General features: G+C 44.6%; 1 protein-coding gene across 1 annotated transcript in view; it reads left to right on the top strand.

Moving 5' to 3' along the window:
- Positions 1–25,149, top strand: part of Enox1 (ecto-NOX disulfide-thiol exchanger 1) — a 562,855-nt gene that overhangs the window by 501,997 nt on the left and 35,709 nt on the right. The window contains exons 14-15 of the mRNA XM_059273297.1: positions 846–953; positions 5,335–5,391. Of these exons, the coding sequence (XP_059129280.1) occupies positions 846–953; positions 5,335–5,391 (165 nt within the window). The remainder of the gene's footprint in view (positions 1–845; positions 954–5,334; positions 5,392–25,149) is intronic.

The raw sequence follows: 25,149 nt of genomic DNA, 5'->3' as shown, positions 1-25,149 counted from the left end.
GCTTCGGGCAGACAAGGTAAGCCTGGAGATGAGTTACAATTGATAGGGACGAGGAAAGCTCAAGGCTTACCAAACTCCTGCAGTGGCCCTGCTTGAACGCAGTGGTGGAGGCCGTAGCTTAGTGTTTTGACAGCTTATATCAGCAGTTTTCTCAGCTGATATATGGATTGCAATTGGGCTTCAGTCCTGCTGACCCAATAAAACATCTCCATCATAACAGAGGAAGTAGAAAGGTCTTTTGTGGTCCCTGCCACCTGGGGAAATAGCTGGATGGCATTGCCATAAAGCTAGCTTTGCTTCAATATGGAAATCAGGCAAAACTGAGAGGTTAGTCTGTGTTGTCATTCTCAGCTTCTTTTAAAAAGGGAGGTTTATTTTATATGTATGTGTTGTGTGCGGATATTCATGGAAGCCAGAAAAGAGTCTTAGATTCCCTGGAACTGAAGTTTCTGTTACCTACTGGCCTGTGGGTTCTGGAAACCAAACCTAGGTCTTAGCTTCTCAGTCCCTCTCTCCAGCCCCTTATATTCCATATGCCAGTTTGTTTTATAAACACGATTCTAGAATTTTTACAAATACTCATTGGTCAGAGGAATATAATGGTGTCTTCACAAATATTAAATATCAGTATCATAGACAGCCTACATGTGTGTCCAAAACTGCATTGCTCCTTACCTAAGTAGGGGAACCTACCACAAAAAGTTACCTGGTGTCCGGATGAAGCTTTTGTGCTTAAAAACAAACAGGCAAAACTCCTGTTGTTTGGAGGCTAGATTGGCCATCTTATAGTCACCTGGCCTTTGGTCCCCCTCCTCCCTTACACTAACTATCGGTTGATTTCACAGCAACTGCTGGCCATCCAGGAGGAGCTGAACAACAAGAAATCAGAATTGGAGCAGGCGAAGGAGGAGCAGTCTCACACACAGGCATTGCTGAAAGTCCTCCAGGAGCAGGTAAGTGAGCAAAACCCTGCTCTGGTCTCCAGATCAGTCCCGACCCTGCAGACACGCGCTGTCACACACACAAGCGGGGCTCAAGGAAACCTGCAGGAGACTGATCCTGCACTCTCGGCCACAGCTCCTAGCAATTCTGACACGTGGGATCTATAAAGGCATTCTCCACCACTCCGTCCTCACCCCTCCCCTCGTATCTACTCTGAGAATCCAAGCCCACCCAAGTTATGTTACTGTTTCTTCCAGAAGACAAATGATTTTTGATAACATTTGAAACTACTGACAGCGAAGCCATGTGTCAGAGTAAGCCGCCTGTTTCTCTTCAGTCTAAGAGCGAGGAAAATGAGTTTAGCATAATCCATGATGCTCCTACAGACACGTGAATAAAAGAGGCTGATGCAGAGAGACTTTAAAAATGTATCTTTCCTGTGTGTCGGGCCACTTATCTGATCCTAGTGAGCCACAGAATTTTCATTTGCAATCTGGGAAACTGATCGCCTCGTTCTGGCTCAGATACGGAAGTGGAGCCTGACGTTGATCAGTGCACGTGGAGGCATTGTCTTATGGTAGGGTGAGATGGGTCAGCAGGGTGAAATCCAAGTCCCATTGTCTCAGCTAAAGAAGTCGGCGTGCCCCGGAAGTACTTTCCAGTTTCTGGCCTTGGTTTTTAGGCAACATGTAATGAATGCTAGTAAGGCATGTCAAGAAACACAGACAGTGCCAGGCGGTGGTGGCGCACGCCTTTAATCCCAGCACTCGGGAGGTGGTGGATCTCTGTGAGTTCGAGGCCAGCCTGGACTACAGAGTGAGTTCCAGGAAAGGCGCAAAGCTACACAGAGAAATCCTGTCTTGAAAAACCTAAATAAATAAGTAAGTAAGTAAGTAAGTAAGTAAGTAAGTAAATAAATAAATAAATAAATAAATAAATAAATAAATAAATAAATAAATGAAACACAGACAGCAAGCCCAACCCTCTTTAACCAAAATACAGATGTTTTGAAATTTCTACTCAAATATACTTACAGGAACTTTTTTATACCATATAAATACCTTCAAAAGAGACGTTTTGGCCTAGTGGTGGTGGCACATGCCTCTAATCCCGGGACTAGGAAGCAGGCAGATCTCTGAGTTTAAGGCCAGCTTGGTGTACAGTATGAGTTCCAGGACAGAGAAACCCTGTCTCAAAAAACCAAAAAGAAAAAAAAGGAAAGAAAAGAAAAAGAGAGGGGTGGGGGGTTTAGCCAGCTGTGACTCAGTCACTTCACAATTGACTTGGAATTTAAAAAATATATTTAGTTAGTTTTCACTGAAAGTAGAAGCGTTGTGTGAGGGGAAGGTGATTTTAGATAGTTCATAAACATTCATGGATTTGAAGGAAAAGGCTTTATAAATAAAACTGTTGCCAGTGCAGGTTCAGTAAGACACAGAGGCTGAACCCGCAAGGGTTAGGTAGGGTACGTTAGGTGGCTCTGAAAACTCTGGCTAATGAAGTCCACAGTGGCCTCTTCCTAGGATGTGAAATGGCACTGTCACCCTCACTGTGACATTTATTAAAGCCAAGTCCATATTTGATCTGGACCTCACAGACAGCTTTGTGATTGTGCTGGTCTCCGTGGTGGTTTTTTTGGTTGGGGGGGGGGGCTTGTTTTTGTGTTTTAGATAGCGTATCTGGAATAGTTGTCGTGTATGTATTTCTCATTTTTCTAGATGACTCAAATCCTGCACTCTGATTGAAGGTCTAAACCCACTTATCAAAAGAGATGAGTTGTGCAGAATGTATCAAGGGAGGCTTGTTGGGGTGTGTTTTAAAAAGCAAAGCACATGCATAGGCATGGGTGAGCATCACGCTCTACTCTCCATTGCTTAAAAAAAGGGAGAGACTGTGAAAAGAACTCAGAACAAACTGCTAAAGACCTATAAAGTATGACTGAGAAAAAAAGGCGGAGCCTTTTCCATCTGCCGCAGTAATGTGGAATGAATGGCTTCTTTTCATGCAAAGGCACCAAGAGCCTGAGCCCAGGAGGCCAGTGAGACACAGCAGCCAGAGCTATGTTATTACTGAGCAGTTAGTCTGCAGACCCCTCCCCTGCTGTCCCCAGCAGCCATGCAGAAGGCAGCAGGCCGCAGTAGACTTGTTTCTTCTATCTCTGGGGGGTATCACCCTCCCCCAATCCAGTCCCTCCCACATGCAGCTTGCTTTGGATTTGTATAGAGTAAGTACAAGTGAGAAGTTCCTTTTTGACGCCATCATAGATAATGGCCTTTGCAAACACCTACACACACATGGAAACATATGTCTTCTCTGGGATTTTGCTATTAAAAGCAATTGCCCCCTGCTGGGAATCCTGACAAGTCCCGATCTTGAGAATAGATCCTCAGAGGCTTTGCTCTGGCAAGGAGGACAGGGTCACCCTCTGTGCTGGCCAGCTCTGTCCTGTGACTTGCAGCTTCCTAGCCCCACCAGTTCCACACTTTTTTCCCCTTGGCAGTGAAGAGAGCATCCATCATACACTTAGAGATATTCTCTAACACCGATCTCCCAAGATACTTAGAGATATTCCCTAACCCCTGTCTCCCAAGATACTTAGAGATATTCCCTAACCCCTGTCTCCCAAGATACTTAGAGATATTCCCTAACCCCTATCTCCCAAGATACTTAGAGATATTCCCTAACCCCTATCTCCCAAGATGTCCACATCTAGCTCAGGGAAAGGAGCACCATGCGGTAGGGAGTAGCTTTCAGGGCAAAGCAGTAAGGCCAGGAGCCTCCACTGCAAGGAGAGGGCCTGCAGGAATTCCCAGAGTAGACAGGAAGTGGGAAGAGAGCAAGTGGATTGTCACAAAGAGAGGACAGCTACGGGCATAATGTGTACGGGGAGACTGGAATGCATTTAACGGGGAGGAGGGGAGGACAGCCTCTGTCATGTGTGCTGGTGAACATGTGAGGTCACACTGGCCTTGTGCAAATAGTCCTTTCCTTCCAAGCTGAGGAAGAATAAAACTCCCTGAGCTAATTACACGCACACACACACACACACACACACACACACACACACACACACACACAGAGATACCAAACACAGGGAGATGAGCAGAGAGGGGACTGAAGAGGAAGAAGAGGAATTCCATAATAAGAAATTTTAAGCAAAGGAAGGCTATTATTTACAGTCTCCTTGTATGCTCGGATAGATGATGTTTCTATCACTTTGTGCCTTATCCTATTTCCATATATCCTACATTTCCCCATGCCCTTGTATTGTTAAGCATACAACCATTGATGATGTAGCCCTAAGAAAGAGGTGACAAGTTTCTGTTGCGGTTAATTTGGTTAACACTAATGTGATGGTGAGCCTTAGATCGCAATCAGCTGCCTCACTCAAATCCTTCTGTCACTGTGCCTTTAGAAAAACCTCTCTGGTGACATGGCCTTCTTACAAAAGTTGAAGACATCCCCGAAAACCCAGCGATTCTTTCATTTTAATATATACAAATGGCCATAAAGAACCAATGTTCCGAATCAAGCATGGGGGTATATATGATTTTACTTTCTTCCAAATTTTAGTAAATTCTTTCCCACCATGAGTGTTTTCTATTGGGCAGACAGAAAGGCACTGGCCTTGCTGCCTGAGCATCACAAGCTGGGAAGAAAGGTGGCCAGAGGCCAGGCCAGCTCTTCCCTGACCTTTGCCTTCTGTTACCACAAGTCTGCTCTGAGTCAGGATAGGATGAATGCCAACGCTAAAGGTCTCCTAAAATCTCCAATAGCTTGTTACTCTTGAGCAGGGTGGGGGCGCTGCTAAAAATCTCACTTGCAAACGAATTTTATTTCTAAAGCTTCCGTGACCAGAGAGATGTCTTCCTCGTTGTTCGTCACTTCAAAGACTCAAATGTCTTCCCCTGTTAGGCTCTGTCAATCATTTATTTAGCCCTGCCCTCAAGACGTGTACAGCAGTACTGCAGCGTGTTCTGTGGCTGGAAGCCTGTCATTCCCCAGTGATCATTAGCATAACATCCATTAGCTGATGGCAACTTGCAAATACTGCAGGGTTTAAATTAATGGCAATCCCACCAGGAAATGAAACCATTTAGTATTCCGAAGAACCAATTTTAAATATCTTATTTCTATAGAACTGCTTTCTAATCTTGCTGAAGAAATAATGACCAGGATCCCTTTTTATTTTTTTTTGCCAGCCATCAAGCTTTATAAAATATTGGTTGCGAACTGGTTTCAATAAGATTCATTGTAATTATCTGTTCCATCTGTTTGTCCTCGGAAGTTTTATAAAATGCAACCTCAGATGAATCAGAGTTAACAGGATGATGTATGCTTAGTGGATATGCTTGCTTATTCTTCTCTGTTGTTTTTCTTTAAATGTTGCAGTTAAAAGGCACCAAGGACCTGGTGGAGACGAATGGCCACAGCCACGAGGATGCAAATGTAGGTACCACAACCTGGTGTTTGTACTTCTTGCTGGATGTCGGTTGAATCCCTGGGGCACGGCACTTTATTTATAACATAAAGGAATCAGAAGCCCTGCCTCTCAGGAGCTTGAGGTCCTTCAACAGATTTTTAATATAAGCTTTGATAATAAGATGTGATAGACACTCACCATTATTACTACCTTTGTTTACCAAAAGTTTCAGCTTAAACATCCATCAGAAATTCTAATTACAGTGAGTTTGCTTGAGATCTTTACTTTTCCAAAGCAACATGTGTTGGGAGAGCAAATGGACAGGACCCAGCATGCTAAGTTGTATGTGGATTTTGTGTCTATGACATTTGCTTGTCAGTGAGGATGACAAATGATTGACATGCTGAAGAGGTCTCCAAACACCTCTTTATGCCCCAGCATGCCCATTAAGAGTGCACGCACCTTTGGTTTCTGCTCCAGCCCGTAGTAGCACAGTGCATCTGCTTTCCTTACAGAAGGAACAATGGCACCAGATCCTGGTTAGTGCCATGTCATCTTCTCTTACTCTTCTTAAATATCAAACTCCACAAAGTTGTACCTTAGGAATCCCGTGCTCTCAGGTGGAGTAACACACCTTGCTGAGAACTGTCCCTCTGTGTGATTGGTGGCTTTGTACTTGTCCTTTCCAAACTCTTTCTGCTCTCTGTCTTGTGTTTGATTAGCTTCCTCACAGGAAATGCCCACTAAGCAGTCCTTTCCTCAGAACACCAAATCAGACATGGTAATGAATGCTTGATTAAGCTAGAGCTAGAAGAAATTATATATTTCATGTTCACTCTTGTTTTAATTATATGCAGCACAAAGCCTAATAATCATAGTGCCCAAATCTCCCTCAATGTAATTACTTACTATTCCTACCCAGCAGCTTTTAAACGTGGGGTGCTTAATGGGGGGCTCACTGTGTTGGTGGTAGTCTACTGAGTTCTAGCAGGAGTGGGGAGGGATTCCGGAGGAAGTTCAGGCACGCTGTCTATTCTCAGGGAACTTACACTCGGGCCAAGGAATGAAGGAACACGGGCTGTAGTATGTTCAGAAGAATGAGACAGCTGGGGTGAGACACAGTTCAAAACCCAGGCCTCTGCTACTTACGACCTCTCGGCTTGACATTATGACCTTCGTAATCCTCGTTGCCTTCACTGGTGAAAAGTGTAGCCAAGCTTTGCTTAAAAACCCACCATGGGCCAGGAGAGATGGCTCTGGGGGTAAGAGTGCTCCCTGCACAAGCAAGTCATTTGAATCGCTGACACCCTAATGAAAACAAAAACTAGGCATGGCCACGTGTGCCCATGACCCCAACATTGGAGAACGAAGACAAGAAAACTTGGCAAGAGGGGGCAGCTGGCTGGGCAGCCTAACCAAAATGTCAGTCTTCAGGTCCAGTGACAGGGTATCTCAGGAGAAAAATGTAAAGCTAGATGGAGGGAGATACTTTCTCTGACTTCCACATACATCCACATTGCATACACCACACACAAATACACACACACATACATACACACATATATACATACACAGACTGACACACACACCTCTTGTCAAAACATTGTACCGAGTTGAGGTTCATGGAAAGCCTTAACACGTAGCTGTTGTGTGGGTTTTGGGGGTTTTTTCAGGCTGGGTAATAAAAGCAGCTGTCTGGATCTATGAGAGTTGGCTGGCTTTGATGAACGGGTAGGATGGAGAGCTGGAGAGCAAAGTTGCCACACAGCCCTGTCCTCACTATCAGGATCAGGATATATGTAGCATTTGGCTTTCCATTCCGAAGTTCATCACCCTCGTTCTTAACCCCGATACTCCTCTTCAGAATTCCAAGATTCCACAGTCTCAACCCAAACTTTCGTATCTATTACACTTACAGCCTGTTCTGCTGTGCCTTCCAAGGAAATTGCTGTCCAGTTCAACAAACTAGACAAAGTACAGTGTGCCTCCGTTTCCTGGTCTGTAAAAATGGGGAAGATATTTCCCTTCCTTTAGGATTCCCCTGAGAAACAAACAAGACTGTGGATGTGGTAACACCCTGAAATTGTAAGGTTCTGTCTGAAGAAGAAGTCATAAATTCAGCTACTGGCTAGCTTGAAGTATCTCTCAAGCCCCACGGCCCTCTCTTGAGAAATGCCACTTATTATTATAAATGTTGTAAACAGGGCAGGTTTAGGGTCATGTGTTTCTTTTGGAGGCAGGTTTTTAGACACTGCAGATACTTATGTAGGGCTCATGAGGTAGACTTTGCATTCAGCTCAGAAGTGGCCATTAAGCATGGAGTTCCAACTAAGTGGGAGAGAGGAGCCACAACTCCTACTCAGAGTGAGTGAAGAATCTAGGAATCCAGATAGTCCATGCCAGTTACTGCTCTAGCACCTCCCTGCCTGGCAGGCCCGGCCTTTTCCACGTCTACCAGGGTTTTGCCAGCTGGTGGGCCACTCGCTTCCCCTTGCGTTTTCCTGTCTGTAATTTTGCCCCTGTGTGTGGTTCCCCTGAACATCTGCCCGCTCCAGCTGTATACAAAGCAGGGAAGCCCATTGGTTGTTTGGGCCATGCATTAGAGAGTGGAGCTGAATGCCTTTTAGTGATCACTCTGCTGTCTGAAAGAAGTCTCCAATTTACCTGCCTGTTAACCCCGAGCACTCGGAAGAGACCAGGCTTTCAAACCAGCACAAGAGAATTTAATTCCAATATGATCACCAAGAGCCGTATGACTGGGGCAGGCTGTTTGACCCTGGTGAAGGTCACCTTCCTCATTTGTACATATGTTAGGGGAATTGAATACGTGAATACTTGGCCTGGCACACATACTCAGCAGATGTGAGTCCCTTCTTCTCACCTGCTTTGATGGTGTGTGATGGAGAAGGCAGGGCTTTGGCAGAGTGGATCTCAGTGCAGATTATAATGTTGAAGGCCGTGAACTAGAGACAGTTTGTTAAGATATATAGTTTTTTTTTCACTGTAGCAATTTCTGTCTAGGGTCAGAGTCTTCCACATTGTCATTCATTAACAATAGTTCTGCGGTGAACTGGCACAGGCTTAGATGGGTATTCTTGTGAGAGGTCACAACCGCTGTTTAAAAAGACAGTATATCTGGCTAGAGAGAGAATTCAGCAGTTAAGAGCACTTGCTGCTCTTGCAGAGGACCTGGGTTCGGTTTCCAGCACCCATATGGCAGCTCACAGCTATCTGTATCTCCAGTTTCAGGGGGTCTGATGCCCTATTCTGGCTTCCACAGGCACCAGGGATGTCCAAGGTATAGATACATGCAGTCAAATACTTGTACATATAATAAAGTATATTATAAATATATTGAAAAGCATAATAAAACAAAATAAAATAAAAACAATGTATCTTTTTAAAAAAATTCCTGAAATTTTCACATCAAAAAAAAAAATACAGAAGCAAAGAAAAATAACTTAATGCCTCCTAATTTAGAGATAGCCATATTGAATACTAGTTCGTGTTCTCCATCACAAACATGACCACAGGGAAGGCCCCATAAATAGATAGATAAATTGTATTGTATTGTCTTACATTTTACAACTTTTGATTTCTCATTAATCCTAAGTATTTTCTTGCCATTGACTATTTTTCAAAGACATGACTCAGTGGCCTGTCTAATGTCGACATGAAACATACCTGTTAGGCTTTCAACTTCATATATATGTATGTATATGGTTTTTTTTGGTTTTTTTTGTTTTTTTTTTTTTTTTTTTTCTGAGACAGGATTTCTCTGTGTAGTTTTGGTGCCTTTTCTGGATCTCGCTCTGTAGACCAGGCTGGCCTCGAACTCACAGCGATCCACCTGCCTCTGCCTCCTGAGTGCTGGGATTAAAGGCGTGCACCACCACTGCCCGGCTCAACTTCCTATATTTCACTAATCACACTGGTTAACATGCCCTTAAGCATGTCTTCATCTCCCATTTGCTCCCTTCTTTGGTAGCCATGTTAGGACTCATGGCAGGAGCTTTAGACTGTGGCCCTGGTTGTGTTTGAGGAAGTCAGTGTGACAGCTGCACTCCTATGGTGGCCTTGAGCCATCTGAAGGAATCCACTCAGAGACTGCTCCAGTCTTCTTGTTGACTTTGGCCTTAGTGTCACCACCCAACTTGTGATAAGCTTGTGGCTTATTCACTGCTTTTGTGATTTATTGAGCACCAACAGAGTCTGGCCAGCACCTGGCCTGGCATTCTTGAGGTTTAAAGTGGATATACCCTTAAAAACACGCACCTATACCCATATCAGCAGATCTGTTAGTATGTGCCCAGGATAATTTAAAACCGCTTCAAACCCACACAGGTCGGTTTCAAAGGCCTTGCTGTCTGAGAGAACTTACATAGTTCTAGCCCACACTTGCTAGTTTTCTGTAGTATCTTTGGATCTGGATCTGGATATGTTGAAGGCAGATGGACTTCATATGTATCCAGTCTCTCATATGTATCCAGCTTTAAATGCTGGTCTTAATTCCATTGTCTTGAAGTATCTCATTTATTCCAGACCCCGTTTTCTCTCCTGCCAATCAAAGCTACAAATTTCCCTTTAATTTCCATCTTCTAGCTCTCCCAGATCTAGGGAGGCCTGCTGTGTTCCTGGCCTGGTCCATGGCAATTATGTGTAACATATCAAAATCTTAAATTGAGAAAGGTATCTGCTCTCATCTGGTGTTTTCTTGATGACCCCTTCACACCAGTGTGCCCACTATCCTAACGTGTACGTCTGTGTTTGGCACATGAGTGGGAGAAATGCAGGGGCAGTTGGGAGTTGTGGCACGCAGTGGCAGCAGAAGCTTGAGAGGCACAGGACAGCTTGCTCTGTGTGCTTCCCATGCACACATCCTCAGTTCTGTTACAGGAGAGCTGCCACCCATATCCCTCTATTTACACAGTTCAGCTCCCGCCCATGCGGAGGTTAAAGAAATCATTGGCAATCTGTGTAGAGGTTTAATGGGTGATGTTGAAGGTTACTGCTGTCAAGCACAACACCATTCCCACCCAACAATAAAACAAAACACAAAAGAAAAAGGACTGCGCTGTTTGTCACACTGTCTCCTTAAGAAAGTAAATCCTCAGAGCTGTCTTTAAACCTGTCAGAGCAAAGACATTAGGAGGGTGTGGAAGAGACAGAGCTCAAAGAACATTCTTCAGGGTTAGCCCACAGCGGCTGAAAGCCGTCAGTAACCGCGTGTTTTAATGGTGTGTATGAGTGAGGTCCTGTGAGTACCAGTCCATTGCCTAGTTTCAGAGTGTCTTGATGTGGGGTAAAACCAGATAAGCATGTATGTACTGTGCCCCAAGCAATTAAAATAAACATCTCCCTTGGGGAAATGGATCATAATCTCAAGGGAAAGAAAAACCCAGGTTGGATCCCACCCTTTTCATAGTGGCCTAGCCCCTGGGGACCTTGATCTTACTCTGGGAAAAGAACAGAGAGAAGAAAGACTTTTCACCTACTGCCCATCCCATCCTACATGCTCTGTCAAACCCAGTGAGGTCTGGCCCAAGCAGAACGCTGTGGCTCTTCTCCGTTCTTCTCGAAGCTGCTTTCTGGCCATCCCGTGCTGCCCTCGGCCTGTAGAGCCCTCCAGTTTGTGTTCCCATACACCCTGCCGTCCACTCTTACTCAGCAAACCACGGAAGTCTCAAAAGGAGGAAGCAGAGTCTAGGAGCAAGCACCAGATCTAGGCGCTAAGCTGTTTCAGCCCTGGCTGGCTCTGCCACTGATCACCCAAGTACCACCCACTGGTACCCTGAGCGTGTTTTTCTTGCCTCTGAAATGAAATTAATATCTTACCCACCTCTTAGGGCTGTTATGCTTTCCTGGCCAATACTGACACAGTCATTATATGTCAGGTATCTGTAGAGCTCAAGTTTCATGTACTGTGTGTGCTGTGCTAGGCTCTGGAGTATGTAATAAAGACACATACAGAGAGTGAGAGAGAGAAAGAGAGAAAGAGAGAGGTGGGGGGAGTGTGTATTCTGGCCCTTCAAAACTTCCTTGTCTCATTATACTCTGTCAGGCTTCTGTCTTCAGATCAGTAGCCCCGTGGCAATGGTGGGACCCAGGTAACTCTGGAGGCAGGAGGACATGGCACTATGTGATAAATGATACACATCTTTAAAACCCTAGAGAAATACAACTGGAGCGGAAGTAACCGCTGTGCCTCCTCTTCAGAGAGAGATGGACCCCGGTCTGTGGGTGTCCAGGTCACCCATGTAGATGCCTTGAAATGGAGATAGTGGGTGGATTTGTCAGACACCACCTCTACCTGTGCTGTGTGTGTATCTGACGCGGTTCACAGGTCATACACTCACACTCAGGCCTGGCTTCGCCTTCCACTGTCCTTCTGATGATATCCCTTCCCTTCCTATCCATCCAGAAACCCTCTTCCCACTGCCCCACATTTTCTGCAGTCAGTTTACTGTAGGGCTTGCTATTTGCTAGGAAACCCATAATCCTACCAAAACATGTCTCATCCCAGCGTCCTTGAGACCGATGATAGAAGGGACTCTGTTGGTACACCACCCCTCGAAGCCAGCACAATGCAGACCTCCTAGGAAGGATTGGACAGGGTGCTGATCTCAAGGGCAGGCAGCACCAACTTCTCCACAACCCTCCTGGTCTATGTAAAATAGTTTCCTGCCCAAGCACCTCACTGCCAATTGGCAGTGGCTGTCCACAGCTGGAGCCTGGAGCTGGGGCTTGATAGTGAGAGGCTCCTGCTGGGCCAGCGAGGGCTGCTGCTTTTCTGCTCTGTATGTTACTCAGGAGCCTTGGGTCTCTACAGAGGTTTACTTTTATTACTTAGACTGTTAGGTGTCAATAGTGGTTTCCGTAGCCCTTAGTTTCCACTAACCGTGAGACCAGTGAGGGAGAGGTGTACAGTCTCACTATGCCAATCTGGGCCCCACACTGGATGTGGAATACACAGCCAGATCTGGACATGTTCGGTGACGTCGGCAGACTGAGTAAGGAGAACTAAAAGTGTCTCCTCCCCATGGCCAGGTTTGAGAAAGCAGGCAAGGGAATAAATTTCACACTGTGTGACGTGGTCAGCTGTGGCTGTCGATACCTGCTTGTGTAAAGCCAAGAGCAGGGCACAGGTCTCTCTGAGGACAGAAGGGCCGCAGGTCATCCCACCTGTTGTAAAAGCAAATGCGACAACGGTTTGAAGAGTAGTAACTTTTATAGGAAGATTGATAACTTTTATAGTCTGTACACAAACATATAAGCAAAACATAAAGGCTTCTACCATAAAGCGTTCTTGGAGAACACTTGGAAATGCCAGAAACTCTAAGGGAAAAGATAACCATCTGCAATATTAGCATTCACAAGTGTGTGTTTCCACTTTGTCTATTTGCTCCGTTGGCACCAATACGTGTATATTCATCTTAACAGGATTTACAGCACATCATGTAGACAGTTTTTTACAGCCTGGTTTTCCTACATGAATCACAGGCATTTCCCCTGTTATTAAATATGTTTTCTTGATATGATTTTTTGTGATGACCTAATATTTCATCCTTCCGATGTACTCCAGTTTATTTTATCATCTCTGCTGTGGGACTCTGTTTTCGCTGTCATAGATAGTATGCAGTAAATGTCCTGGAACAATGTATTTGTTAATCCAGCCATCATCTAAGCACTTTATAAATGGAAACTTTGGCACTGGGTTGGGATTTAGGCATAAAAGGAGATCCACTGATCCTTTCAAAAAGATTAAAGATCAATCTCACTAGATGCAGAAAAGGCACTTGACAAAATCCAACACCCCTTCATGATAAAGGTCTTGGGGCGATCAGGAATACAGAGAAAATACCTAAACATAATAAAGGCAATTTACAGCAAGCCAACAGCCAACATCAAATTAAATGGAGAGAAACTCAAAGCGATTCCACTAAAATCAGGAACGAAGCAAGGCTGTCCACTCTCCCCATACTTATTCAATATAGTACTTGAAGTTCTAGCCAGAGCAATAAGACAACATAAGGAGATTAAGGGGATACAAATTGGAAAGGAAGAAGTCAAGCTTTCCCTATTTGCAGATGACATGATAGTATACTTGAGTGACCCCAAAGATTCCACCAAGGAACTGATACAGCTTATAAACACCTTCAGCAACGTAGCAGGATACAAGATCAACTCAAAAAAATCAGTAGCCCTCCTATATACAGTTGACAGACAGGCTGAGAAGGAAATTAGAGATACATCACCCTTTTAATAGCCACAAATGATATAAAATACCTTGGGGTAACACTAACCAAGCAAGTGAAGGACCTATATGGCAAGAACTTTAAGTCCCTGAAAAAAGAAATTGATGATGTCAGGAAGATCTCCCATGCTCATGGATAGGCAGGATTAACATAGTAAAAATGGCAATCTTACCAAAAGCAATCTACAGATTCAATGCAATCCCCATCAAAATAACAACAAAATTCTTCACAGACCTGGAAAGAATAATACTCAACTTCATATGGAAAAACAAAAAACCCAGGATAGCTAAAAGAATCCTGTACAATAACACGACCTCTGGAGGCATCATGATCCCTGACTTCAAGCTCTGAATATGTAGAACTGAATTGTATTGCAAAATAAAAATAAAAAAATTAAAAAAAAAAAACAGCTTGGTACTGGCATAAAAACTGACATGTGGACCAATGGAATCGAATTGAAGACCCTGACATTAATCTGCACACCTGTGAACATATAATTTTTGACAAAGAAGCCAAAACTGTACAATGGAAAAAAGAAAGCATCTTCAACAAATGGTGCCCACATAACTGGATATCAATGTGTAGAAGGCTGCAAATAGATCCATATCTATCACCGTGCACAAAACTTAAGTCCAAGTGGATCAAAGACCTCAACATAAATCCAGCTACTCTGAACCTGCTAGAAGAGAAAGTTCAAGAAAGTCTTGAACGCATTGGCATAGGAGATCACTTCCTAAATATAACACTAGTAGCTCAGACACTGAGAGAAACAATCAATCAATGGGACCTCTTGAAACTGAGAAGCTTTTGTAGAGCAAAGGATAAAGTCAACAAGGCAAAGCGACAGCCTACAGAATGGTAAAAGGTCTTCACCAACTCCATATCTGACAGAGGACTGATATCCAGAATATATAAGGAACTCAAGAAATTAGACATCAAAATGCCCAACAGTCCAATTAAGAAATGGGCTATAGAACTAAACAGAGAATTCTTAACAGAGGAAACTCAAATGGCTGAAAGACATTTAAGGAATTACTCACCATCCCTAATTATCAGGGAAATGCAAATCAAAACAACTCTGAGATACCACCTTACGCCTATCAGAATGGCTAAGATCAAAAACACTGAAGACACCTTATGCTGGAGAGGATGTGGAGCTAGGGGAACTCTCCTCCACTGCTGGTGGGAATGCAAGCTTGTACAACCACTTTGGAAATCAATATGGTGCTTTCCTAGAAAATTGGGAATCCATCTCCCCCAAGATCCAGCTATACCACTCTTGGGCATATACTCAAGGAATGCTCAATCATACCATAAGGGCACTTGCTCAGCTATGTTCATATCAGCATTGTTTGTAATAGCCAGAACCTGGAAACAACCTAGATGCCCTTCAACTGAAGAATGGGATAAATAAAATGTGGTACATATACACAATGGAATACTACTCAGCAGAGAAAAACAATGGCATCATGAGGTTTGCAGGCAAATGGATGGATCTAGAAAAAATCATCCTGAGTGAGGTAACCCAGACTCAGAAAGACAAACATGGTATGTACTCACTCATAGGAGGATACTAGATGTAAAACAAAGATGACTAGACTGCTACTCACAACTCCAGGGAGGCTACCTAGAAAACAGGACCCCAAGAAAGACACAGGGATCACCCAATGACAGAGAAATGGATGAGATCTACATGAACAACATGGACGTGATTGGCGGTAATGAAGGGCAATGGTTGAGGAAAAGAGAGCTTAGGGGAGCGGGAGATCCCAGCTGGGTCAAGAACAGAGAGGGAGAACAAGGAATAGGAGACCATGGTAAATGAAGACCACATGAGAAGCAAAGTGCTAGAGAGGCCCACAGAAATCCGCAAAGATACCCCCACAATAGACTACTGGCAATGGTCGAGAGACAGCCCAAACTGACCTACTCTGGTGATAGGATGGCCAAACACCCTAATTGTTGTGCTAGAAACCTCATCCAATGACTGAGGGAACCGGATGCAGAGATCCATGGCCAGGCCCCAGGAGTCCAATTGGTGAGAAAGAGGAGGCTTTGTATGAGTGAGAATTGTTGAGACCAAGGTTGGATAAAGCACAGGGACAAATAGCCAAATGAATGGAAACACATGAACTATGAACCAATAGCTGAGGAGCCCCCAACTGGATCAGGCCCTCTGAATGGGTGAGACAGTTGATTAGCTTGATCTGTTTGGGAGGCATCCAGGCAGTGGGACCGGAACCTGTGCTCAGTGCATGTGCTGGCTGTTTGGAACCTGGGGCTTATACAGGGACACTTGGCTCAGCCTGGGAGGAGGGGACTGGACCTGCCTGGACTGAATCTACCAGGTTGAACTCAATCCTCAGAGGAGTCTTTGCCCTGGAGGAGATGGGAATGGGGAGTGGGTTGGGGGGAAGGCGGGGGGGGGGGGACAAGGGAATCCTTGGCTGATATGTAGAATTAAATTAAATTATAAAATAAAATAAAAAAGAAATGGAAAAAAAAGATTAAAGATCACCCTTTTCTTGGCAAGTGATTAAATAAACAGCCCCAAGTACTATCTGGATTTACCTCATAGAGGGTTTGCTGCACTCCTCAACAGGAGAGGAAAAGAGTTCTGAGGGAAGAATATTTGCACTTTGAAGAGAAAGGCAATCACATCTACTTCATAAATAATTCAGAAGAACAATACTTAGATATGCTATTTGGAGTTGTATGCTGCGGGCTGGCCTTCTTCGTGGCCTGAAAGTGCAGAGCCCATGCTCCATGTGGATTGTAGACCCAAGGCTAATGGAATCAGGCCACCACCCCAGCAAAGCCTGTCCACTCTATCCAGAGAGTAAGTGCAGCAGAGCAGACCGATACATTGAAAGAACAGTGAGTTCTAACCCCAAACAGCAAATCAAGCTTCTGTTCATGATTGTGGACAAGGCAGTCCCTGTAAGGTCCAAAGCACCAACAGGAGATGCATATACATTCCATAGAGCTATGATGCAAATTCAGGTAAGATGTTCTAAGCTATGCCCTCCCATGCATTGTGGCTCCCCACTGCCTGACATCCTAAGCAAAACCGAATGGAGCATCAGTAGCATTTGTAAGCCAATCCAGGAGCCAAAAGGTAGACAGAAACAGGATTGCTCTAGGGCCTCGTGGAGACAATAGGGATCTGCCAGAATCAGTGTCTGAAAACAGTGAGGAGTCAGATACAGCAGCAGGCTAGACCACTTTCTTTAGCTCTGTATGTTACTCAGAAGTCGTGGTACTTTCTGGGTCTGCATTTATTTCTTAGAATAGTTTATTCCATAGTGGACTCCATCGCTCTTGGTTTCTGCCAACCACTTGAGACCAGGAAATGAAAGGTATGGAATGTGGTCACCATGATGGACTGTTCAATGAACTCCCATCCTTGATGTTGGTCCTCATGTGGACTTCCTGCTGAGCACCGCCCGACTTTCCTCAGATGGGTCTGTGATGCCACAATCGGTGCCCAATTATCGGCTATTTCTCTTTGTTCAGCTCTGAGCTCATTCATTATGTTACTAAATGACTCACAGGATTGTGACAAGCCATTCAGGAAATACGTAGGAAGATAATGAAGAAAACAGGTAGGTACCGTGGTAGGAAGACGGAAAGGGGGAAGGTGAGAAAGACCAGACAGACCCCACAGAAATTGCTTCCTGCTCATCACCCTCTGCCATCCACCAGCCCTTCTGAATGTACCCCGGCAGGCAGCAGAGCAGCAGCAGCTGACATCTCGTGGTACCCTGCCAACTCCAGCAGTGAGATCTGTTTCTACCAAAGGTGCGAATGTGGCTACATCAACATCCAAACTTTATGCAAAGTTAAACCAAAGAAAAAGCTATTAAATGCAAGGCAAGAAGTTCAGCTGTCAGTACACAAACAAAATTACCCCTGGGCTTCGTGGAAGACACTGCACCATAGCAACTTAGAAGTAAATATTTCTAAATCGCCCACCACCAAATGAAGTGGGTCCCAAGCCTCCTTCCAGCCTCAAACTCAAAAAAATATCTGCTCAGCTGGAGACTCCCCTCCCCAAGCCTTCCCCAAAGCCTATCTGGGATGTGAGTTCACAGCCAACAGTGGCAACTTCATCTACCCTCTGTCCTGCACGTCCTGGGAGACCAGAAGAGCTTAGAGCCAGACCGAGTGTTTTCATCAAATCTTCAAGAAGGTTGTAAACCTCAAGCTGATGGCTCTTAAGTTTCAGAACCTTAGCAAAGTGGATCATGTGAGTCCCCTGCAGGTCCCCGGTGAGGCCAGCCAAAGCTAGCCTCAGAGGGAAGAGACAGCAGCGTGCTTTGCTACGTTTTAAAATGATGTCCATGGTGTGTCCAGAGGAGCCCTGGCCTGTCACCCTCTCTGGACAGCAGCCTCCTGTAAAGGAGACTTATGACCAGCCCCTTTGCCCAGGTACATGGTGGACCATCTCCAAACCCCACAGTGATCTCGCAAAGCATTTCACCAACCATGGAATGTTCCACTGAATTTTTTTTCAAATTTCTGTTCTGTCTTACTTTATCCCCCACCCCATCCCCCAAATCCTCCATGCCTCAGCCCTTTCCATCCTTGAAATTGCCCTTGTGGTGAGGTCCATGGCCTGATAACTCAGCATCACGTCATTTCTATTATGTCAGCCTCTCTGGAGGATTACAGAGTGGCTTTTGCTGTCTGGACAATTTCCAGACTGTTCCATGTATGCTGATGAGCTACTTATGTTTATGAGGCTCACAGAATCTAATTTGCACTGGCAATTCCTTACCATGCCAGCTTTCAGAATGATGATTTGAAACTATGAAAAAGGCTTGTGAGTGCAAAATTTAAAACCTGATGTCCGTATAGGTCTAATCCCCTGCCTCCCACACCATACACCCACATACATGTCAGTCCTGAGCCTTTTTATATGACAGTGTTTGAACTGGTCCCTTGCTCAAAACAGAATTATACTGGCCTGCTATCCTCAATTAATGGCCTTAATCAACAGGTCAGATTTGGCTAGGTGAACCATTCATTAAAAATTCTAAATAATTAGATTTTTCATTGATAATGCAGCTTGCTCCATCTATCATGTCATCCTTTTTTCCCTACGTTGCACATCCCACCTGTTTTTCAGCCTCGCTCAATACCCACTGCTCGGGCCCTTCCCCTACAAGATGATCCCCAATCAATGACAGATTTCCAGAGTGTCTGCACAGTGTTCCGTTCCGACCATTGTGAATAGGCCGGACTCGATCCCCAGCTTGATGCGCCTGTGTGTGCCCTCTTCAGAACCAAGCTCAGCAAGGAGCCTGTGTAGGCGAGCACATTTGTAACACCCACTGACTGATGACAGATCACGGCCATTCCACAGCCTCATACATCACTGTGTGTCTGTTCAGCCTAGCCAGACGAGGGGGGGAAACCCTTCTTTCTGTGTATTTTCTGCAGGTGGTTATAAAGATATCATTACAGTTAGCTACAAGGGTCCTGTAGATTATGAAAGTCAGAATTGAAGTGGGTAAGGATCACCCCATTCAAACATCTTATTTTCTGGATTTTTACCTGGTCTCTTTTCTTCTTGAATTGCTGCATGCATGTGAGTATTGCTGAGGTTGTTATTGTTTTGTTTCTCTTGGTTTGGGTTTTGATGATAGAAATGGGACTTTTCTCTCATTGGTTACCCCCAAGCCCTGTGTGTGAATCTCATTTTCCAGGGCAGTATTCTCAACCATTGGGAAGCTACACAGCCAGAGAGCTATTTAAAGCAGAGGGGACTGGGCCCCAGTGTATAGGTTCTCATTAGGTAGATTCAGCCTAGGGCCTGAGAAGCTGCATTTTTTGTTTGTTTTCTTTCTCCCCCTTCCCCTCCCCCCCATTTCAGAGCTGAGGATCAAACATAGGGCCTCACAGATGCTCAGCAAGTGCCACCAGTCTACAGGCCACACTTTATACACCAGTGCCACCTACTATTCAGCCAAGTCCAGGCCGGACAGATGTCACTCTGGGCCTCTTTTTATCCCACCATGTTTTGATGTATTTTACATGCTTGGCCCGCATCTCCACCCTTACACTTGGAGAGAGCAGGAACCACTATTAATCATCTTTGCACCTTATTGTCTAACCCAAAAATCTGTCATTACAATAGATTCCTAATAAATAACTGGGAAAGAAAGAGTCCCGGAAGATCAATAAAGTCAATCAAATGAAGGGGAGGACTCCAAATATCTCAATAACACATGGGTTTAATCCAAAGGTTCAGCTTTGCTGCTACATAGCTCCAAAAAGAAAACGTACAGTTCAGAATTGCCAGAATCTGGTGCAAAAGAAATGGCATCCATTGAGAGAATGCAGAGTATTGGCATACTCCTAAAGAGGTCCATCTAAGTCCATGGGCCAAGCATTAGAGTGTGGCAGACACAGTTGCTGCCCTCTGGCAGAGGGCAACCCAGTAACTAAGACAGCAAAGAGGATGTCTCTCATACACACACACACACACACACACACACACACACACACACACACACACGACATAGCACTTAGCCTAGGGTTTTACACACATAGGGAAGCTCTGACTCCCTGAGAGGTTACAGACAGGGCAATATCGATTAATAGCCCCAGAGTCTGAGTGCCTGGGCTCAACCTGGGCCCCATTACTTTCCACGTGTGTGAACATCAGCTCCTTACCTGATTCGTGCCTCAGTTTTCCATGTGAAATGGAGATAATAATAGTTCACAGCACCTGTCATCCATCAAGCACTCTGTACGAGCAATTAGAAATACCACTGTTCACCAGTATTTGTGTTACTGTATCAAATACTGCATCCTTCAAGTACCATACCGTGGCAATCCCAAACACTCAGCGCTTGATGTATTTCTCATGTATGACATCTGCAAGAGGGCAGCACGGAGAAAGTGGCTGGATTTGGGCATGTTGGGAAGTGGGGTATTTAATGTCGGCTGAGCTTTCACAGTATGCCAGGCAGATGGCTTGAGCTTTGATTTGCTTTCCTAATAATCAAACGTTTTTCTTCCCCATTCATCAGAGTGGATCTCATCTATTCTCGTGACCTAATTTACCATGCTAAAGGTCAAAAAAAAACCTCTAAGTTTTAATAATATCATTAGTAATGTAAACTCAGCAGGTGAAAATTATGATAGTGAATGCATTGTAGCAGGGAAAAATAAGAAATGTCATACTGAGAAATGAACTGAGAAAATAACATGCCAAGAACGCCATAATACGATTAATCTTTACCAGCAATAGAGTCAGTATCGTGCAAGATAAATCAACCCGACTAATTCTGGTTGCACATACATACATTAAAAAAAGCATTTCACTTTAGTTTCTTCTCTTTGCCGCTCAGTTTTTATGAGGAAGGAGATTTTTCACGCCAGTGCTTTCTCAGACTATGAAGTATATGGACCTGTGTAAATCCAGCCGCTCAGGTTACACTTCTCATGCACTGGAGAGTAATGCACACCTATTTTTCAGAGCAAGTGTGTTTTTCACTTGGTAGCATCTACCATTGTGGCATATTGTAAAACTAAATGAAATGCTGCTGTTTAATTGAAAGAATGAGCAGAGCTATTGGACTAACAAGAAATCTTTTTTTTTTTTAACCAATTTTAGTTAACATGATGGTCACAAAGCTATGCCAAAAGAAAGTCATTTAATTGACTAGAGACCACCACTTGAGCATGTTGTGAACTGTGATGGCCATAATTAAGCTCTGACCTAACCAGCAGCGATGCTTATAGTATTTAATGAGAAATGTTAAGAGATTGAAATTCCTCTTTCTTATCAAAGTGTGTGTTCTTTGCCGGGGATTTTCTAGTCTGCGGCATGCATGAAGGATTCTTTTTTCCAAATGAGAACTAATCAGCAATGATGCTTGCCTGGCCACAGTGGGCCATGTTTTTCTAGAGGACAGTACCTGTGCTGTGACCTCCCATGCAATGTGCCTGTTACATTCTACTCTTCATCCCAGGGACTCGGAGGGACCTGGTTAGGTGAGGCCAGTTGTGGATACAGCCACCTTTGCATTTTTCTCCAGACTGGGGTGGTTTCTTCAAATCAATCAATGTCCGTTGATTCCTAACTGTGTTTTTGTTTAAGTGGCCGCAAAATTCAACAACATTTGGACTAAATCCAGTATTGGCCATTTGAAACCCCCATTCGGTTCCATTTGATTGGAACTGATTGGGCTCCCATGACACTTTATTTCTCCAGCTCCTTACTAAACACCCACCGTAATAGCAGGCTTTGTGTTAGACCCCAGGGTACAAAAATGGAAAATGGTGGTTCCTCTTTTCAGAGTGCGAGTTGGGAAAATGGTCACACATACACTGTATGTAGGAAGAGGGTTGTATGTAAAATGTAAAAAACATACTTCAAATTAATAGTGGTTTTATCTCTGTGGTGAAATTTCACTTGCTTTTACTTTCTTTTAATTTTTCTAGATCATATTCATAAGGAGAAAGCTAATGGCTGTTATAGAGAGTAAAACTGAATGAACAAATCTCTTCTGCCTTACATTTTTAAAAAATAAAAAGGAAAAAAGGAAGGGAAACCATTTTGGTCTTCTTAAAGCTCGATCTCAATATAAGTTAATATTTAAAATCATTGAAAGCATTAATAATGGATACTACCTAAAAATTAACTTTATGTCTGTCTAAAAAAAGGAAAGAAACTTGCTTACTTTGAAATGATGGAGCAGTGGGAGCATTTATGGATCTAAAGATTCAAAGTGGCTGCATTGTACTTTGCCACCAGTCCCTTCTCTACCAGCTCCCCATAGACTTCGTGTAGCTCACCTTAGCCCGGGGGTGCTGACCAGATTCCCGTAATGGCTGGTCTGCATCTCCCCCAGTTTATCCTCTCTGTGTATGTGGTATTCAGTTAGCGCGAGTCCACAAACATCACTGAAGGGCCAGGATTTCTTCTTTCCAGAAAACGATGGTCGTGGCTCTGCAGACAGCAGTCTGCATGTGCTAGATTGTTCTAAGGTGGAGAGAAAGGCAGACTGAGCATCCAGAGTCCTGGTGGGTCTGTGTTCAAGGCTGCTACTATATTCTGCTCCTGCCTCTACCAGACAGCACCTGTGTGTTAGGATGGGGTGGGGGTAGCAACATGAAAGTGATCCAGGAGGGGGCGTTTGCCACGCAAACGCTTCCCAAGCTCGTCTTCCATTTTCCCAGCTGCCTTTCCAAGATCTTAAGTCCAGTCTTTCCAAAGGAAGCTGTTTTACCTGCTTCTCTGTGATTTCTCATCCTGGAGTCCTTATCTGTTAACCACCAAGACTGGCTTACATGTTCACCGGTGCCCCCTTCCTGAGAGTCCTGATTCCCACATAGCACCTGCCCCTTCTTCCTTCACAGCAGCTTCCACAACTTCCTTTCCTCTCTTGGCCAGCAGAGGTTCTGCCCTAATACATAATGCTCAGAGTGTGGCTGGATCTGAACCCCGGGTCTCTCTGCTTCTTCACCTGCCCAGCCAATCAATCCTGCACATGGCTTTCCCTTGTTCTCTTAGCGTTCACTTTGACCTCAGCCTCCCTCTGGGCACAGTCCAAACCAGGAGAGTCTGTGTGGCTGACTTGTCCATCCATGCTCCGCTCACCGCCACACACACTGGAGTGGGAAATCACACAGTTCCCCTGAAAGTCCTTCACTACCAGACACCAGCAGGCAGCCCATCCCTGCTGAGACTGCATCCCAGTCACCCTTCACGTGGCCTCCAGCCTTGTGGCCCCTTTGCCCCATGACTATGCAGTAATCACTATTTGCTAGGCCTCCCGGGAGCTCCTGCTGGCTCCCCAGTCATCCAGTATTGGCTGGCCCTCAGTAGGGGACTGTCCCTGGGTTTCACCAGCACTCAACATTCATATCATAGACACGTTTTCAGTTGAAAAAGATGTCATGGGCGACAGAAGGGCATTCTAAAAGGCACAGTGGTTAAAGCTTGAAAGGAGCCGGTGTTGTCTCAAGTTCTGAGTCTGCTTCTTATTTTATCACCTTTGTCAAGTCCATAGCTTTTTTATGCCAGATGTTGCCCATCTGTGAGGTGGGAATGTAGACCCTGACCTCATATGTTAGGTTTGTTTTGTTTTGAGTCAAGGTCTTGCTGGACTTGAACCCATGGTCCTCTTGCCTCAGCTTTTCAGAGGGTTTCAATGGGAATTAGATGGGTTCACATTTGTAAAGTGCTTATTACGGTCCCTGCCTCTAATAAGCCCCACACATGTGTTGGCTGAGTAAGTAGAAATGAAGGTGGTCTTAAAGTCATCAAGAAAACTGCTGTGTGTAGATCCGACCCCCAGCTCCAGTCTTCACCTGCATCTCTCTAGAGTGCTGCTCAGGCCATACAGCCGCTTCTCACCTGCTTTAATCATTGCTTGGGAAAGCTTAGAGAACATAGTTCTTGGAGCTGTCCTCAGACATAATGCCTGTGCTGTGGATCCAGCCAACCCCACTGAGGTGGTATGTCTCAGAATATTAAATATGGTCACATTGTGATGACTTGCTGGATCTTGGCTAAGGGCGGCAGTCCAGTGACCTCCTCAGACACTGACACCTGGGCCCCTGGGGCTTACCCTGGGCTGACTCAGTATATCAAAGGCTGCTAGAGAAGGATGCAGGTAAGAGAGAGCTCATGACCTTCAGGACTGGCAATGCCAAGATCCAGAAACCAACGAGACTTCAGGATTTCTTTTTTTCTTTCTTTCTTTTTAATGACTATGCAAGTGATTTTATTTTTTTTTTTTTAGAATTACATGTATGAATACTGTATTTACATCATGTCCCCTCTCTCTCTCTCTTCCCTCCAACTCTTCCTACATTCCCTGCCCCCAGTTCCTTCTTAAATTCATGGCTTTTATTCTTTAATTATTATTGTTACATATACATATATAAATACATTCTGCTGAGTTCATTTAGTGTTGCTCATATTCATATGTGTTTAGGGATGACCACTTAAAACTGAATACTCCATCAAGGGGCTCTTCCCTAGAGAAAACCAATAAGAGCTACACATAGATAATGACTTCTGGACGAGGAAGTGTCAGGGTTTTTAATATATTTTTATTCTCTGATAATTTTATACAATGTGTTTTGACCATATTCACCCCTTACTCTTCCCTGTTTCCTCCCAGATCTACCCCAACTCCTGACTCCCTCCCACCCCTCACTTTTGTTTGTTTTAATAACCTACTGAGTCCAACGTGTGCTACCCATATATTCATGAGTATGGGGCCAACCACGGCAGCATGGTTGACCTACCAGGGGACATAGCCTCAAAGAATACTGAGTCTCCTTCCAGAAGCCATCAACTGTCACTAAGCTCCTCAACTAGGACTGGAAGACCGTGAGTCCCTCCATGCTAGGATGTTGGCTGGCTAGATCTACAGGCAGGTCTTTCTCGGGGAACACCAGCTGCTGTAAGTTCATAAGAGCACCCCCCCCCAAGTCCTGTTAAGAAGACACTCTTCACTCTAACCCTCCCCACCCTCTGGCTCTTAAGTCTCTCTGCCCTAT

Source organism: Peromyscus eremicus, chromosome 9 (genome assembly GCF_949786415.1).
Source record: "Peromyscus eremicus chromosome 9, PerEre_H2_v1, whole genome shotgun sequence".
NCBI lineage: Eukaryota > Metazoa > Chordata > Mammalia > Rodentia > Cricetidae > Peromyscus > Peromyscus eremicus.
The sequence above is the reverse complement of the archived record's forward strand: the minus strand, read 5'-3'. Positions and strand labels throughout refer to the sequence as shown.